The sequence below is a fragment of the Patiria miniata genome, unplaced genomic scaffold (genome assembly GCF_015706575.1).
Source record: "Patiria miniata isolate m_02_andy unplaced genomic scaffold, ASM1570657v1 HiC_scaffold_9, whole genome shotgun sequence".
Lineage (NCBI taxonomy): Eukaryota > Metazoa > Echinodermata > Asteroidea > Valvatida > Asterinidae > Patiria > Patiria miniata.
Genome location: NW_024037076.1, coordinates 7272497 through 7288829, shown reverse-complemented (window position 1 = coordinate 7288829; position 16333 = coordinate 7272497). Strand labels below are relative to the sequence as shown.

Here is a 16333-nt window from a genome sequence, read left to right as displayed (position 1 = left end):
ATCCGAAGTGGTGCATATTACTCTGACGTCATGATTACGTCATCGGGAGTCAAATTACAAGTGATTTTAGGTGGAAAAGTGATCAATTACTTTTACCTATAACTCTTGAACTAAATAATCATTGATGTTTGTATTCTTTAATCAGATAGACCATTAATTGCTAAACATTTGTTGTCACGTACGTAAACTCGTTTGACCTTTACTTCCGTGTCTACCAGAAGGTCAAAGTTAGGTGCATTCAAAATGAAGACGTTAGCCTGAAATAAAAACAAAGCAAAATTTCTTCCGAATGGTTTACGGTACAATCACAAAAAACTTGTGTGAACTTGTACCATGTTACAAAGATGTAATACATTTTGTTACGTCATCATCACGCCATTAGGTATCAAATTACAAGCGAGTAAAGGGCAAATTTTGACCAAATAATTCACGCTATATCTTTTGAACTAAATAGAGTATCGTGTTCGTTTTTTCGTGAGGTTGTAGACTATGCTGTGAGAAACATTTCTTGTTCCTGGACACAAAACCGCTTGACCTTTACATGTACTTCCGGTGTTACCGGAAGTGCAATAACAACTGAATATTTAGAATGCAAAAGCGGAAGCATTTTACTGCAGACATACTGCAGTGTTTAGTGAGAAATGCAAGTCACAAAAAACAGTGTGATGACGTCATCATCCGAAAGGGTGCCCCCTAGCGGCACATACAATTGTGTTTGTTTTCTTTAATCTGAAGACCATCGGTTCCAATTTTACCACATCGCCCCTTGATATTCTTTGATTAACCACAGATAACTTGGCAAGGTTTCAAATTCATGACCTCATTAGACCAGAAGTTATGTCGATGAGAATTGAAAACAATCATATTAAAAATTGAATTCTATCATTTGATCCATGTCGTATATCTTCGCAGCCCAAAATTTAATAACGATATCCATAACAATTAATGTTAACCTTTTGCTTCCGAATACTAGAGATGTCATGAAACCGGAAGTTAGGTGTTATCAATACATGTACATGATACAATTATATTTTCCATATTTCCATACGTAATTTAACTTCACAATAAACATTTATCCACTCCAAACTCAATCAGCAAGCCAGAAATAACTCGTATGTGTACATAAAATGTTTACGAAAATTCATCACACCGTTAAAGATGCATTTTCAAACAAAATAATTTATTGTGATGGAAAGGATTTAATTTCGTGATCCTTTGTTCTTACATTTATAAACATATTCATAACTTAACTCGGCCGTGTTTTATGAAAAAAAGTTGCCTGCCCGACCACTCTGCGCTTGTAACAACAAATGCGAACCTCTAGTTTATACATTTTTTTCAATGTGGCTTCTCCACCCTTTCTTCTTGGACAATCCTATTTTTAATTGATCACAAAACAAACACTTGAGACTTGCACCGTAGTACATGTACATGTATATGAAGCTCCGTAGGTTGTTCTTAGGATTTTGAGTCACTTTTAGCCAGGCCTATTTTTCCAGTTTCAACAAAAACTATATCAAAATGATTTTTAGCACAGATAGTTGGATCATTATGAGGGAAGTAAGTAAACCTTGAAAGTTGCAAGAAGATATGGTCTTCCAAACGAGGAAAATTGATTTTCAAAGATTTCGCTTGCCAACGTGAACATGTCTGTGTGCATGTTGTTTCATTCAAAATAAACTATTACATAACCTTTAGAAAGCGGCCTTTGCAACCACATGGCTGAGTTGTTGCGCTGTGTGATAGAGTTAAGTAGGTTATTTGAATCATCAACCTTTTTGTATTAGGACTCTTTCTAATTTTAGCAATGGAAGATCAAAATTGTCACTGACTTTAATTGCAGTGTTTCACCGGGTGAGGCGATTACAGCAATGGTTTCCACATTGTTGGAGGTGTTGTTGGTTCCGACATGAAGAATTGTCAGAAACATTCTGCTTGGCTGGCAGGTGTTTTTGCGTTCAGAGCGATGTTCTTGATCTTTCGCAGCACGCATGGAAGATGACTTTCTTTTTCCTACTCAGTTTTCTGGGTTGTAGTCACTTGATCACGGGGTCACCGATGACCAAGATATATGCAGTGGTGGCTGAGTTGGTATTGGGTGGTTTAGTCCTTGGAGGGTTCCGTTCCTTGAGTTTTTGGCGATCCTGGACCAGCTGCTCATAAAAAGAGATAGATCTTGTTTATTGAGGGGTCGAGTTCAGCATTTTAGCTAGGATTTGAGAAAGTGACGTCATGATGACGTCATTGGTTGATTTTTACCCCTCAGCTGAGAGGCACGAGGGGTATTGTAATCGCCTAGGGCATCCGTCCGTCCGTCCGTCCGCATGCCCGGGCAGCTTAGTTTCCGGATGATAACTTGAATTACAAATGTTATTTGGGGTTGTAACTTTGGTAGGGGGTTGCCCTTGGGAGTAGGCAAGTTGGGATTGGTTTTGAGGTCAAAAGGTCAAAGGTCAAGGTCACCGTGGTGAGTTAAATGTAAACAGTTTCCGGATGATAACTTGAGTTAGAAATGAGATTTTGGTGTCTAACTTTGGAAGAGGGTTGCTCTTGGGAGTAGGCCAGTTGGGGATTGGTTTTGAGGTCAAAAGGTCAAAGGTCAAGGTCACTGTGGTGAGTTAAATGTCAATGGTTCCGAATGATAACTTGAGTTAGAAATGAAATTTTGGTGTTTAACTTCAGTAGGGGGCTTCCCATTGGTACAGGCATGTTGGGACTGGTTCTGGGGTCAAAGGTCAAGGTCACCATGTTGAGTTAAAGGTTAATGGTTTCCGTATGATAACTTGACTCTGGCTGAGGGGTTTCAACAGCAACGCTGTTATTTTTTATGATATTTTTAATATTTACAATTTTATTCTGCTTCCAAAATTGTACACTTCCTTTCATCAAATTGATTTCAAACTTGGCTCAATGAAAAAATATTACTAATAAATAAGCATAATGCGAAAAAGCCCTATGTTCTGTTGCCAACAGACATAAACCTCTAGTTAGGTGCTCAGCCCAACACCTATTGTTATTGTAAGAATTTACTATTATTCTTTTTATTCATCAAGACACATTTCTTCTCCAGAACTGTTTGTTAACATGAAAACATATATGAACTTCAATTGTCAATACATGAATGCACAACCAACTGAAGATGTGCTTTTTTGCAATTACGTCATCATGGCGTCATCATGGGTCACGTGACGTCACTTCAAAAAATAATAAATTTAATCTTTGAAATTCAATATAAAATCAACCGTGAGAGACCGGAACTTGAATTTTGCGGGAATCGACATGATAACGCATGCTCTTCATTTTATCTTGTGCGCGTCAATCACATGACCCTTTCTTCCGGTCGAAACCGGAAATGCCTAATAATTTGAAAGTGGAAAAAGATATGAACTTGCTTTCAATGATGTTAGCCTGTGGGTGGGTTGATCTTTCCAAAAAAATGATCGGTGACGCCATCAAGAGTTCGAGCGCCCTCTAGTGGCAGGTAAAAAAAATGTCCAAAACGCATTTTCAGTTGATGTCTGTGGCAATATTTGCGGTAATCGCTTCAAAATCAAGATACATGATGACCTTAATGCAGACAAGACCTGTGAGCGAAAAAAAATTGATTACGTAATCACACCAAAAGTTACAAAGAAAAGACCTCTTTTCTTTTGAAAATTGCTAAAAAATCAACCGTCAAAGATATAATCAAGTTTTGTGCTTTAAATGGCGCTTTAACCCTAACCCCCTAGGCCCTTGTTGCTTACAACCATCCTCAATCCTCCAAAATCCTCCAAAATTTTTCAACTCCGCCTAAATTTTTCACAATTGTCAGACAGTCCTGCCTCAAAATGCATTCATCCTCAATCCTCCTCCTCATCCCAAAACTTTGCACTCGTGTTTAAATGAAGGATAACCAACACCAAATCCTTCAAAATCATCAGACAAGTCCTGCCTCAAAATGCATTCATCCTCAATCCTCCAAAATCCTCTTGTGCTTCATTCACCATTCATCCTCAATCCTCCAAAATCCTCATGTGCTTCAATCACCAGTCATCCTCAATCCTCCAGAATCCTCATTTGATTCAATCACCATTCATCCTCAATCCTCTAGAATCCTCCAAAACCGCCAGGAGGCTTTTGGAGGAGTGAGGTGGGTTAGGGTTAATAATAGGTCTAAAACTTCCCAAGGTTTCGTTACAATACGTTAACTAGAAGATGCCCTGCAGTCCCCTTGAAATTTGAAGTTGAACACACCTACGCCTTGAAACGCTCATTTGATACCACGTATATTGTGTGTACAGCAAATGGGGATGATTGCGTACAAAAGGGAAAATCCCGAAAACAGTGCGCTATGATTGCGTACAAAAGGGAATTCCCCGTGCTCGCTTCTTGAGTGTCTGGTTTTACGACTGTTGTATGTTAACTATTGAGCTACATGTAACGGCTGTTTGATGGACCAATTTATTTGTTTACCAGTGTTTTGTACACGTTTATATGACAACTTCTTAATGCAAGCACATTTTTGACTTCTGATGACGTCATATGATACTCAAAAATTGGGCTGGCAAAAGCGCCCAATTAGGCGCTTTTTTGTAAAAGCATGCGCATTTGGGTGAAGAGGGTATGGCTAGCAATATTTTGTATTGCGCTAATGGTGTGCGACCTTTACTTTTAGAGATATGAGCTATTTAATGGGTTTTGTAACGATTGTACTTGATAAGTTTACAGTACAGCAGCATACGCGCGTGCAGATCCTCACCTGACTCTTTTAAACTATCCTCTGTATAATTACTAAACCGCGCTATTTTTCAACCCTCAACCCTCAACCCTCAACATATCAACAATCAACAATCAACATTAACATCAACAATCAACAATCAACGTCAACATCTACAATGGCCCAACACCGTGTGGTTGTTCCTACAACCTCTAGTTTATTTTTATTTTTCAATCATTTTGCCCATAGCATTTGTACACATTTTTTTGTCCCCGGCATTTGGGCACTAAAATCAATCCCATTGCCTTTATACTCTGCACAGTCTTAGACCAGTATCTGAAGATGTGTGTTGAACTTTGACGTCATCGTGACATCTTCACGTGACCTGTGATGTCACATTTAACGTGCGTAATATTGCCCATAGTATTTGTACACGTTTTTTTGTCCAAGGTACTTTGGGCACTAAAATCAATCCTATTGCCTTTATACTCGTCACACATGTAGACCAGCATCTAAAGATGTGTTCCGAATACGTCATATTTTACTTGCATAATTTGAAGGCCTAAATATACAGAACTATAGGTCGGATTGGGTTGAAACTTGGTACGTATGGACCTAAACCGGGATGTGTTATAGATGAAAATTTACGTGACGTCACGATTACGTCATCACGTGACATGTGACGTCACATTAAAGTGCATATTTTGAAGGCAAATATCTACAGAACTAAAGGTCCAATTGGGTTGGAACTTGGTATGTACATGTACCTAAACCGGGATGTGTTTAAGATTAAAATTGAAGTGACGTCATGATGACGTCGTCTCGTGACATGTGACGTCATTAAAAGTGCATATTTTGAAGGCCAATATCTACAGAACCAAAAGTCTGATTGGGTTGAAACTTGGTTGTACCTTAACCGGGATTTTTTAAAGATGAAAATTGAAGTGACGTCGCGGTGATTTCATCACGTGACAAGAGTGACGTCATTAAAAGTGCATATTTGGAAGGCCAATATCTACAGAACCACAAGTCTGTTTGGGTTGAAACTTTGTATGTACCTAAAGCGGAATGAGTTATAGATGAAAATGTATGTGACGTCAAGGGGACGTCATGACCTGACATGTGACGTCACATTAAATGTGCATATTTCGACGGCCATTTTCTACAGAACTACAGGTCTGATTGGTTTAAGACTTGGTATGTACCGACACTGGGAATGGGATGTGTTAAGTGATGTCACGATGAAGTCATCACGTGACATGGCCTATGAGAATGTCATCACATATTTACATGTACATGTACATGTATATGCCACCATTTATTATAAATAGAACACATTATACACATCCTTCCTGGATTGAACTTATACTTGAAACTTTACAAGTCACATATATGTCACAAAAAAGTTACCGAAATAGCCCTGTCTTTGTCCACAAACATAAGGCCAAAAAAAAGGCTCCGGTTTCTGGTATGCGCGCTCGTCGCCATAGCCATGCGTGTCGGCAAAATGAAAAAGTTTTTTTTTTCGATGAAAGATGATGTCTCAAAACCGCCAAACTCACTGGTTTGACTGGAATCCTGCTGCTGCACAATTTTAACGTGTTTTTGAATGGGGTTATAATGGAGAATAAGCTTTATGTGGCCTCTCTGGACTCCCATATATTTGCACTAAGTTTAGTCGGGCACCATTTGCAGTCATCAGCCGACATTTGAGGCAAAAAAAATCACGTAAAAAAAAAAAAAAGCCGCATCGCCGCACCACTTTTTGGGCAAGCTCCATACCAGAAACCGGAGACTTTTTTTTTGGCCTAAGTCTAGTTTGTCTTTTTCAGTCATTTTGCCCATAGCATTTGTACACGTCTTTTTGTCCCCGGCACTAAAATAAATCCGAATGCCTTTATACTCGGCATATACTTAGACCAGCATCTGAAGTTGTGTGCTGAACACTGACATCATCGTGACATCATCATGAGTCACATGATGTCACATTATAAGCGATTTTTCTGTTGTGACCATTTTCTAGCAGAATTCGGCTAGATATGACAGATTGGGCTTTATCTCCACAACTACAGGTCTGATACGGTTGAAAGTTGGTATTTACCTAAACTAGAATGTGTTATAGATGAAAATTTAAGTGATGTCACAATGACCTCATCACGTGACATGTGACGTCATATAAAAAATAGCATATTTTGAAGGCCAATATCTATCTTACAAAAGTGGGTTATTTTCCCCCTTTTACTAGCCATCACTGTACCGAGATGGCTAGTTTCCCTTTTCCGTTGTGCATGTACAGATACAATTTTGTACCAAACGAAACGTATACATGTACCAGACTAAAATCGGACCACAATCAAGGCTGCGGGATTGGAGCGTGCGTGGTTGCGCCGCAAAATGAATGTTGCCTGCGTTAAATGTCTTAATGTTTTGAATTGTCCAAGAAAACCATAAATATTTTGCCTTTTATTTCAGAAATTAAAATCACAAATTGTTCACCTGAAATTCCCCATCACTGAAATAGATTTTCTAATATTTTTAGCACGGCTTCAGTTTAAAAATACAAGCCGTGCTTGGAAATATAGCCCATGATTTTTTCACAACTGGACATGCTAACACGGCCTGCATGGCTCGCTGGCTAAAACGTTGGTCAAGCTAGTTGGGGAGTGTTGAACATTCCTGTTTCTTGCCAGGTTGGACACTTGGCGTCAAAGCCTTGTAGTAGGAGTCAATCAGCAACTCAGCCTCAGTCCGTGGATCATCAATGTTGTCTTTCATGATGATGAGATTGACATCTTCCGTAGCTAATGCAGCAAAGCGGTTGGCTGTTGACACTGCTGGACTAGCTTGGCCCGTGGTCGCACATGGACGGTTACGGCTCAGGGCACAAGGCGGGGGCATTGAATGGACATAGGCACCACGAGAAGGAGAGCTCATCAGCATATCAATAGTAGAGCAGAGAGCATCGCATTCCTTCTTCTGCCCGTCTATTGTTTCCCTTTCTGAAAAAGAAGGGTTCTAATGGGAAGGGTTGGGGGTCATGATGTCTGTGATGATGATACCTGTAATGGTGGCTTGCTTGGGCTGCTTGGGTTTGTGCTGGCTAACTGAGCTAAGGCAAGACTTGAGGGAGTATTTAAGGTTTGCCAAACATAATTCCTTGATGTCGCTGGCCGCTGTGTGGGGATACCTACAGGATTTTAGGGTAAGATCACAAATGGAAAGGGTACTTAGCTTTTGTGACGTGGAGTCACTTGTCGTCTCGGCACCATCTTACTGGATCCTGTCACAGTACTTCTCCTTTGCAGACTCGAATATTACATTCCAAACTTCTGTTTCTCAATGGCAAAATCCCTACATAGGAGTGTCTCTACAGGGACAGATGGCAAACTCTCAAGTTTTAGGATGATTTCCTGTATCCTAGGATAAATTTCTTATTTAATTGGTTAACCAGAAAAATCCTGAGCAAGTTTTTTAAACAGATTTTTAAATGTTAGTGGACAAGTGGTGAGTGAAATTTATGTCAAATATGAGACATTCGCTGATCATTTAACATATTTGTCCAATTTGTTTCTTCTCATGGATAGTTTTAGCTGTGAAGCTTGGCACCAAGGACATAGATACATACCATACCACACTAATGTCAAAGACCTACACCATCAAGGGCCAGTTTGGTTTTGCAACAGACAACCATGATGCTGATGGAAAAATCTGGCAAAAATCTACCTTTGGTAAGATGATGTTTAGTTAGAAATATCCTGTAACAGTCAAATTGAAAGTGTTGTTGGCAAGTGTCATCTCTGGGGAAATTGGTATTGGTAGAGAGTAACTGTATTAAAAGTGAAATCCCAAGAAATAAACCGTAGTCCCAGAAATGAAAAGCTCATTAGGAGGTTTGTTAGAAAGTTAAAGTAGCCACCCCAACTGTAGTCTGACATAAGTGTCAACTGTGGACAGATTGAGTTGAAAGATTAACTGTAGTTTGCTAAAAAAAAAAAAAAAGCCCCAAAACTGCACAACCGAAGGGTCGTAAAACAGGTGAGGCTGATTGTATAGTTTGAGAAAATAATTTCAATAAGATATTCAGCTACATGCTCATTGCACTGGGCTAAATTACTAAAGACATGTTGAAAATAAATCAATAATTGTTTTGGACGGAGGGCAGTTTTAAAAACAAAATTTAGAGAGAAACAGAGATGCCACTTTTCCGGTTTTAACATTGTCCAAAGTTTTTAATACATAAGTGAATATGCCATTTAACCAGAAGATTTAATTATTTTCCTCTATTACTACCTCCAAAATGTAACCAGTCATATGAACCTGTTTTGAAATCCCCTAACTGCAAGCAAATTCATTTTGTCCAACAACAAACCTGTATAATTAAATTTAGGCAATTTTTCCTATTTCCACAAAATCCCCAAGTGATTAAAACTGGTATCCACTTGTCCTCTTTCATCCATACCTAAAAGACTGGTTCCTAAATAGAATGTATGTTTGTACTAATTTTTTGCTTGAATTCCAGATCATGTCACCCAAGAGAAGTTTGAGAGGGTCATCTCAAATATGCAGAGGAGCCACCAGAAGGTAATGTTAAGGTCAGTAGTTGTAAATTTCAAAGTCAAACATGGTGTATGTGTGAGTGTGCATAAATGATCTGGTGCCTTTGGCCTTACTTCAGGCATTATCCATGAACATTAGTCTAATAATAAGACTAGATTCCCCTACGATTGACGAACTGATAATTTTCCTTTTTAGGGATACTTTGTATGTGTTGTGATGCGGCACACAGTCCCAGAATGCTGCGCATATTCCGGTCTATTCACAAAGAGTTCATCAGGCACAGTTGCATCACCTACCGGTACATGTGTTGGTACATGTAATTACTGGTTCAGTACATATGGATTGCGTATCATTTTGCTCACGTGGTAGCTGCTAATTTTGGGAAAGTGTAAGGCTGGGTCCGAATCACTATACTACGGCCTGAAATAAACGAGTGTATGGGAAGAGAGCTGTGGGGACGAGCAAAGCCATAGCCAAGGTGGTTGACAACATTCATGTGACAACAAACTTTCAGCATGCAAAAAAATTTGCTATTGGTATTGAAATGGTTTTCAAAAAGGCTTAATTTCAGCTCTCTCGTACAGATTTTTTAAAATGAGGTGTGAAACGGTAATGATTCTAATTTATTCATCAAGTTTGTTTCTGTAAATAAATAATAGAAAATATAAAAGGAATATAAGATGGGAGATCAAGTTTACCATTGTTCTGGAATCAACTTGTTTTATCTGGTATGGTCCAATCAAATAGGATTCATGTTGTTTGGCTAGGAAAAGGAAATGCAGAAATCTATTTTCTGTAAAAGTGAAAAGAATTTTGCGAATTTTAAACTCTGTGCACAGTCCAAACTTGTGAAATGTCATGTAAATGTACATGGAAGGAAAGCATGTTTCTTTCCAGAGACTTTTCATCTTATGTATTTTGTGTTCTTGTTCCAAACATACTTTTCTCATTGAAAAATGCTGCATTAGCCCTGATTGTCACAGATCTTTTAAAATCCAATTGATTTTAATAGATTTATAAAAAGAAGCTACAAGAACCACTTTTAAGTTTGTGTGGGACTTGATGGCCCTGGAAAGTTGACGCTCAAAAAATGTACCAATGGGTAATATAATTGCAAAGTGGGGATTTTGGAGGATTCAGGAGGTACCAAGAAATAAATGTAGGGCAGTAAGGTTTCAAAAATCCTTTGAAATCATTTGGAGACAGAAAAATGGCCATTGCGGCTTGTGTCTCTGTAATCTGATCACACCATTATTGATGAATTGGGTATGTATTATTATTATCATGGTTATTATAATTGGCATATTTTTTTAATATAATTTGTTTAATTGCCACTTGTTCGCAACCCTCAACCTTGAAATACAGTAGATTCCCGTTACAGCGCGCCCTGATATAATGCTCCTGCCGATATAACGCTCATTTTTCATTTCCCCGACTGCGCTCCCATTCATTGTGTACATTTTCCTGCGGTTACAGCGCTCCCGTTTACAACGCTTTTCGGGATATAGCGCTCACTATTTTAGGACCCAGGAACAATATAAAACATGTAAAATGATTCCTGTTATAACGCTATTCACCTTGGAGTGTCAGATTTTTCGCAGATTTGACGAAACCCGCAAGGAGCGGCGCGGTCTGCCCACTGACGCCACGTGGTTGCACACACTAGATGTACATGTACATACAGTCCATCATAGCATCACACACACAGTGGGTGTACGTACGGTACATGTACATACTGTATGTGCCGATATGCATGTAGTGTTCAGGGCATATCCAACGGGTCCGGGTACAGACGGTGATTAATAAAGCTGTATGTTCGATGATGCACGCGTCTTCTGTAGGCAAAACCCCCAGAATTATAGGGACTAGATTTGAAATGTGCATCGTTTTGTTTTGTGTTTTTCACCGTATTGAAACTTCATAATCTTATACATGTACTAAATACATTTATTTTATTAACGAGACGGACATCGATTTACCCCTTGGCTATAGGATATTTGTTCCTGTTTTATTAGTCACTTCTTTCCCAAAAAAAAAATATCTTGAATTTTCTTTCAAAGTTCGCGTTTCGATTCATATGAGGTCTTGGCCCTTGAAAAATTCGGGCATTTTTTCCCCACTCCTGCTGCATGAATGAGCGCCTGGAATGGAGGCCACATGCTCATCATAGCGCAACTTCCGCCCAGCGCAGTCGAGTCGCGAGCACGTGTGTGCGTTTTGCATACAGTGGGATTGTGTTGTGTGTGCATGAAGCTTAGTATTGTACGGTTGACTGATTCGTCGCTGCAAGAGAGAAGTAGGGATAATGTTTTCCAGATTCGTTTGTACAATCATTTTAAATGTATGAAGTTTTCCATGTTAATGTTGTAACAGCCGTTAATTTGAGATGTTTTTGGTGAAGTTTGGAAGATGAAAATTCAACCCTAGTCGGTCTGCTCCAGGGTCGTTCAAGACTTCGTAGATTTTTTTTGCGTTGGTTAAGCGACACATTCGGCCCTCAAAATTGTTCCAGTGTTCAAACAAAAATCCTTCTGTTCAGTTATAGGTTATGCATGTTTTGTAAACTTTCATATTTTATGCGGCAAAATTCAAATTAAAAATATTAACTCCGTAGATTCCATGATTGTCTCGACTGTTTTATTCGACTTTAAACAGAAATGTTTCATTATTTTGTGTATGTGGCAACAGAATTCATTCTCCCCATTTTGAAACGAACAATATGATTTTGATGGAGGTGTCCAACAGAAGAATCACAGGCTTGACATGTTACATGTATGCATAGTCCGACCCGTACAGTCATACATGGGTGTACGTGTATGTGTGTACATGTACATACATGTATTTTATACAGTACATGTACATGTGTACATGTACAAATACATGTACATGTACGTAGGTTACAGCGCTGTGCGGTTATAACGCTCGGTTCAGTTCGGTCCCTTTGAGAGCGCTATAACGGGAATCTACTGTATACTATTGTACAGTGGTTACAGTAATAAGATAATTTTGAAACTTTTTACAAATATACATATTGGTTAAAATTGCAATAAAACACATGTAATGCCCTTTTTTGTACATCTGCAGTAACTCTGGTGTGGACATTCAGAGCCAGGAGGCATATGAGCTGGCCACCAGAGGTTTGTTAAGGCCATTTGGTGTCAACATACCCCCACTCATTCTGGACATGAGATGCACACAGTTTAAACCACCGGATTTTGAACTTGGTAAGAACCTATGTCATATGAGAGTTTTCTTGTCATGAACAAATGCTATATGTAGCAGTTACATAAGAGGAAATCTACTCCAAGTGTGAACTCATTTTCTGCTCTGTTCCCTTGTTTATTTACTCTCTGAATATCCACATGTACATGTGGTTACAGTTCCCTTGCCAACGCAGGAGACGGATATAGCAGCTTGTTGCACAACACAACAACTGAACCGATGACCTGATGAACTAACTGATCTTGTTAAACTGGTTCACTAATATATACTAAAGACATAATAAACTTGGATTAATAATTGGGCTATTCAATGTACTGCAATATAACCCTTCAATGTAACCCCAAATCCCATTCATTGACACGTACAATAGGGCTGAGTCAATTCGAATAATTGAATATTCGAATATTCGACCTTCCAATCCATCGAATATTCGGTTATTTGGCCATTCCAAATTCCCTCAAAAGCAAAAATATGCCATACATGTACATGTAGTCAACGTACATGCGCACGTCAGCATGCCATGCATGATTTCTTCACAGGTAAGTCAGGTATATGCATACCTGCCAACTGTTCCGATTTAGGCGGAACTGTTCCGATTTTGGAGATAAAAAGTGCCCGAAAATCGGAACGTCCCAATTTTCCGAGTTGCGAGAGAAGAAATAATACAAAAAAATTTAAAAATGCCCCGGCGCCGTCGCACACTTGTCCGAGAAAAATGTTTTATTGTATTGAGGGCGCTATTGCCGCTACCATAATGGTATAAAATCCGCCTCGCTCTTATGTACGACGAAAGGGACGTAAACCAGACTCAAACGTCATCGAACAGGCCATGTCCGAAAAGGCTGCGGCTGCAGCCGTTCGCGCGCACAGGCTTGTGCGATCAGCCACAACCTAGCCGCAGCTAATACTGAGACCCGCTACGTCATCCGTCTGGTGTACTGCCTCTCTTGCGTGCTTACTGAATTAAGCGCGGGCCTCACCAGGCACGGCGTGGTGGACGTATTGATGCCATGTTTGTTTTCCACACACGTTGTTTCTTCATAGTCTTTGGTGGTTTTTCGTTGATATTTTGACCGTGCTGAGTCGCACTTTTTTTTGTCAACGTTTTTGTATGAGCATTTCAACTGCAACATGGACCAGGAGGATGATACACTGAAGGAGAAAAGGCAGCGATGGAGTCAAAAATTCCGAGAGGAATATCGTGAAAAATTTAAAAATGTGTATTGTAACAGGCCCATGTACACCTTACAATGATGTACGAACTTTTCCAAATAAAATTGTACTTGTCACTGCTTTTTCAGTGTACATCATAAAATGTATTACTGTGACTGAATATCTACATGTGATTAAACTGTGAAGCATGTAAGTCAGCAGTCATTTATTCTTAAATTTTTGATCAGCAAAAACCGGCCGGAAAATTCAGAAAATTATCCACTAATTTTAGATTAGTGTCTGTTGGGTCTGCTTCTGGATATCATGTAACATTTTAGGCACATGCACATGTACATGTACTTTGTATGATTGCCCCTGGACCCAACCCATTAGCGCGCGCGCGCCTGCGCCGCTCACCGTGTGTGATGCGTAGGCACCCTGTTCCTCCTTCTGACTTTTCCATGTTGGCAGGTATGTATTTGACAACAATCAGTTGTTCTTCAGTTGTCAGTAATTTAAAGATTAACAATAACCAGAGAAGCTAGAGAGTGAAGGATTCCTTGTTTGCATGGGGGACGTATTAAGCCGTGAACCCCAAACACGGCGGGTGGCGTCAGCTATTGTGACTCTCCGACCCTTAACTCGCAAACAGGAACCGAGCATATCTATTACTGGAAGCTTCTTGAAGTCTACAAAACAGTGTACTTCCTAGTCACAGTATTGAGGATAAAAAAATCACTTTTATAATAATAACTCGCACTTTTGTCACCAAAAATTGAGGAAATGATTTTATATCATTTTAAATAAACTTATTCTCAACAACCAAAAACTCCAAGAAAAAAACCTATGATATTTAATGTCTTTATTCAATGAAATATGGGTCTTTGAATTGTAAATGCATATTTAAGTTTATGCAAATAATGGGCGTGGGCGCGGCATACACACGCTCCAGCTTGACACGTGCAAAGCAGTATTTCCTTGTTTGCCCTCAGGGGATGTATTATAAGCTGTGTACCCAAAACATGAAGGGTGACATTTCAGCCAAAAAAAAAAAAAATCGCCAGCCGAGCTCCGGCGGGCGCATTGTTGGCGGGCTAATTAGGGCACAGGTGCGCTGACCCGGTTCTTTTGTCTGGCTAAGTGCGTGCTCTGGAGATAACTTTCTAACAAATAGGCCACTAAAAGGTTTGGATATTCCAACTTGCAACATTTTGATACATTTTGTCTAGCTGTGGTTTTCTATGCTGGGAATCAGGGGTACGGTGCGGTGAGTTGACTGCAAAGTCTGTCTGGCGAAATAAATGAGAGCTCTTTTGAGTTTGAAATCCTCTTTGTTGTCTGCCCTTTTTCTTGCGTTTTGCTCGACTTGGAGGTCATAAGCCAGAGGTTCCCGCTATTACTGAAAGTATAATTGCTGAACTAGTTTTTAAGTGTTTATGTATGTTTTATTTGTGCAAATATTGGGTGCAATTAGCAGACTTACCCAGCGAACAAAGCTGACGGACAGCGAACGAAAATGTGTTCGATAAAAGGGTGCTCTGATCAGTTGAGAGAACTAGATTATTTTGTACATGTACATGTATATAATTACGGAGGCATTGAGGCGAACATCTAACAGCCATGATAAATTTACCCCTAAAAGTAAACAAGAAATTCTTTTAGAAAAATCCCAGAGTCCGTAACGTAAATGAACCAAGGTTTTCAAAACGTTTTAATGTAATGTTGGGGTTCATGACAAGTTTTCTACAACACCGCCACGTGCTGTGGGCAGCATACTGCGTGCAAGGCGATTCCCTATAACCACGTGCATTCGACACGATTGAACAGGCGATGGAAAACTTTGGGGGGAATTGGCTTCGCTGTATCAGTGTAATGTACCGCTTCTTGTGCGACCCTGTGCGAGCAGTACGTCCTCCAAATAAGTACATGAAAACGGAAAATACAAAGGCCCACACAGAAAAAAGAAATCAAGTTCTTCGATGTTGGCATGCCATTTTCGCGATGTCAATAGCCGATCCAGTAAGCCCCTCCCACTGCGCACGTGGGCAAATTAACACGTGCTCCTCTCCAATGCCATGCTGCATTTTCCTATGCTGCACACATGTACATGTAACACCAACGCGCGGGGAAACTTGCCAGGATCGCATCGGGGAAAACAGCGGCGGTTTTCTTTTGAAAGTAGGGATTGTAAGTAGGACAACAACAAACAAAAATACGGACAACGGAAACGTTACTACTCATGCTAGAAGTTAGATATGAAAAGGTGTCAGGAAGTGTTTTGTGAAGACATGAAAGACAAAATGTCTTGTTTATCTTGTCGGAAGTATCAGCGATTGGTGTTGCAGTCCGGCGTTAAAAAAATGGGTTGGCTTTACTGCAAGCACTCCCAAAGCAGAAGTAATATATGTATGGCATTATTGCTTGGCATATATACAAGCTACTTTTATGGGTTTTTTTGGCAGCAACTTGAAACTTAACTTTGAGAATACACTTTTGTTGTTAAAAAAAAAGTTTTTTCCATCTTTTTATTTCATTGCATATCACCACCAAATATTCTTATTCGAAAATAAATATTTGAATATTCGATTATCGATCGAATAACCGAATATTCGAATATTCAGCACAGCCCTAACGTACAAATCACATATGAAATTTGTAGGCCCTAAACTTGTCCTGAATTTGCTTAAGAAAACCCCCCAAATT

At 39.5% G+C, this 16333-nt stretch overlaps 1 protein-coding gene across 6 annotated transcripts in view; it reads left to right on the top strand.

Moving 5' to 3' along the window:
• The window catches only part of LOC119720575 (mitochondrial mRNA pseudouridine synthase Trub2-like), a 42827-nt gene extending 29947 nt beyond the window's left edge, over window positions 1-12880 (top strand). The window contains exons 3-6 of one of the 6 annotated variants that reach the window (XM_038190299.1): window positions 8284-8427; window positions 9219-9291; window positions 12341-12480; window positions 12637-12880. In XM_038190299.1, coding sequence (XP_038046227.1) covers window positions 8284-8427; window positions 9219-9291; window positions 12341-12480; window positions 12637-12701 — 422 coding nt within the window. In that variant the 3' untranslated portion in view covers window positions 12702-12880. Of the gene's footprint in view, window positions 1-8283; window positions 8428-9218; window positions 9292-9451; window positions 11064-12340; window positions 12481-12636 lie in introns of those variants that run through there. The other 5 variants (XM_038190295.1, XM_038190293.1, XM_038190298.1 and 2 more) reach the window with 5 other exon arrangements.
• The last annotated feature ends 3453 nt before the right edge of the window (window positions 12881-16333 follow it).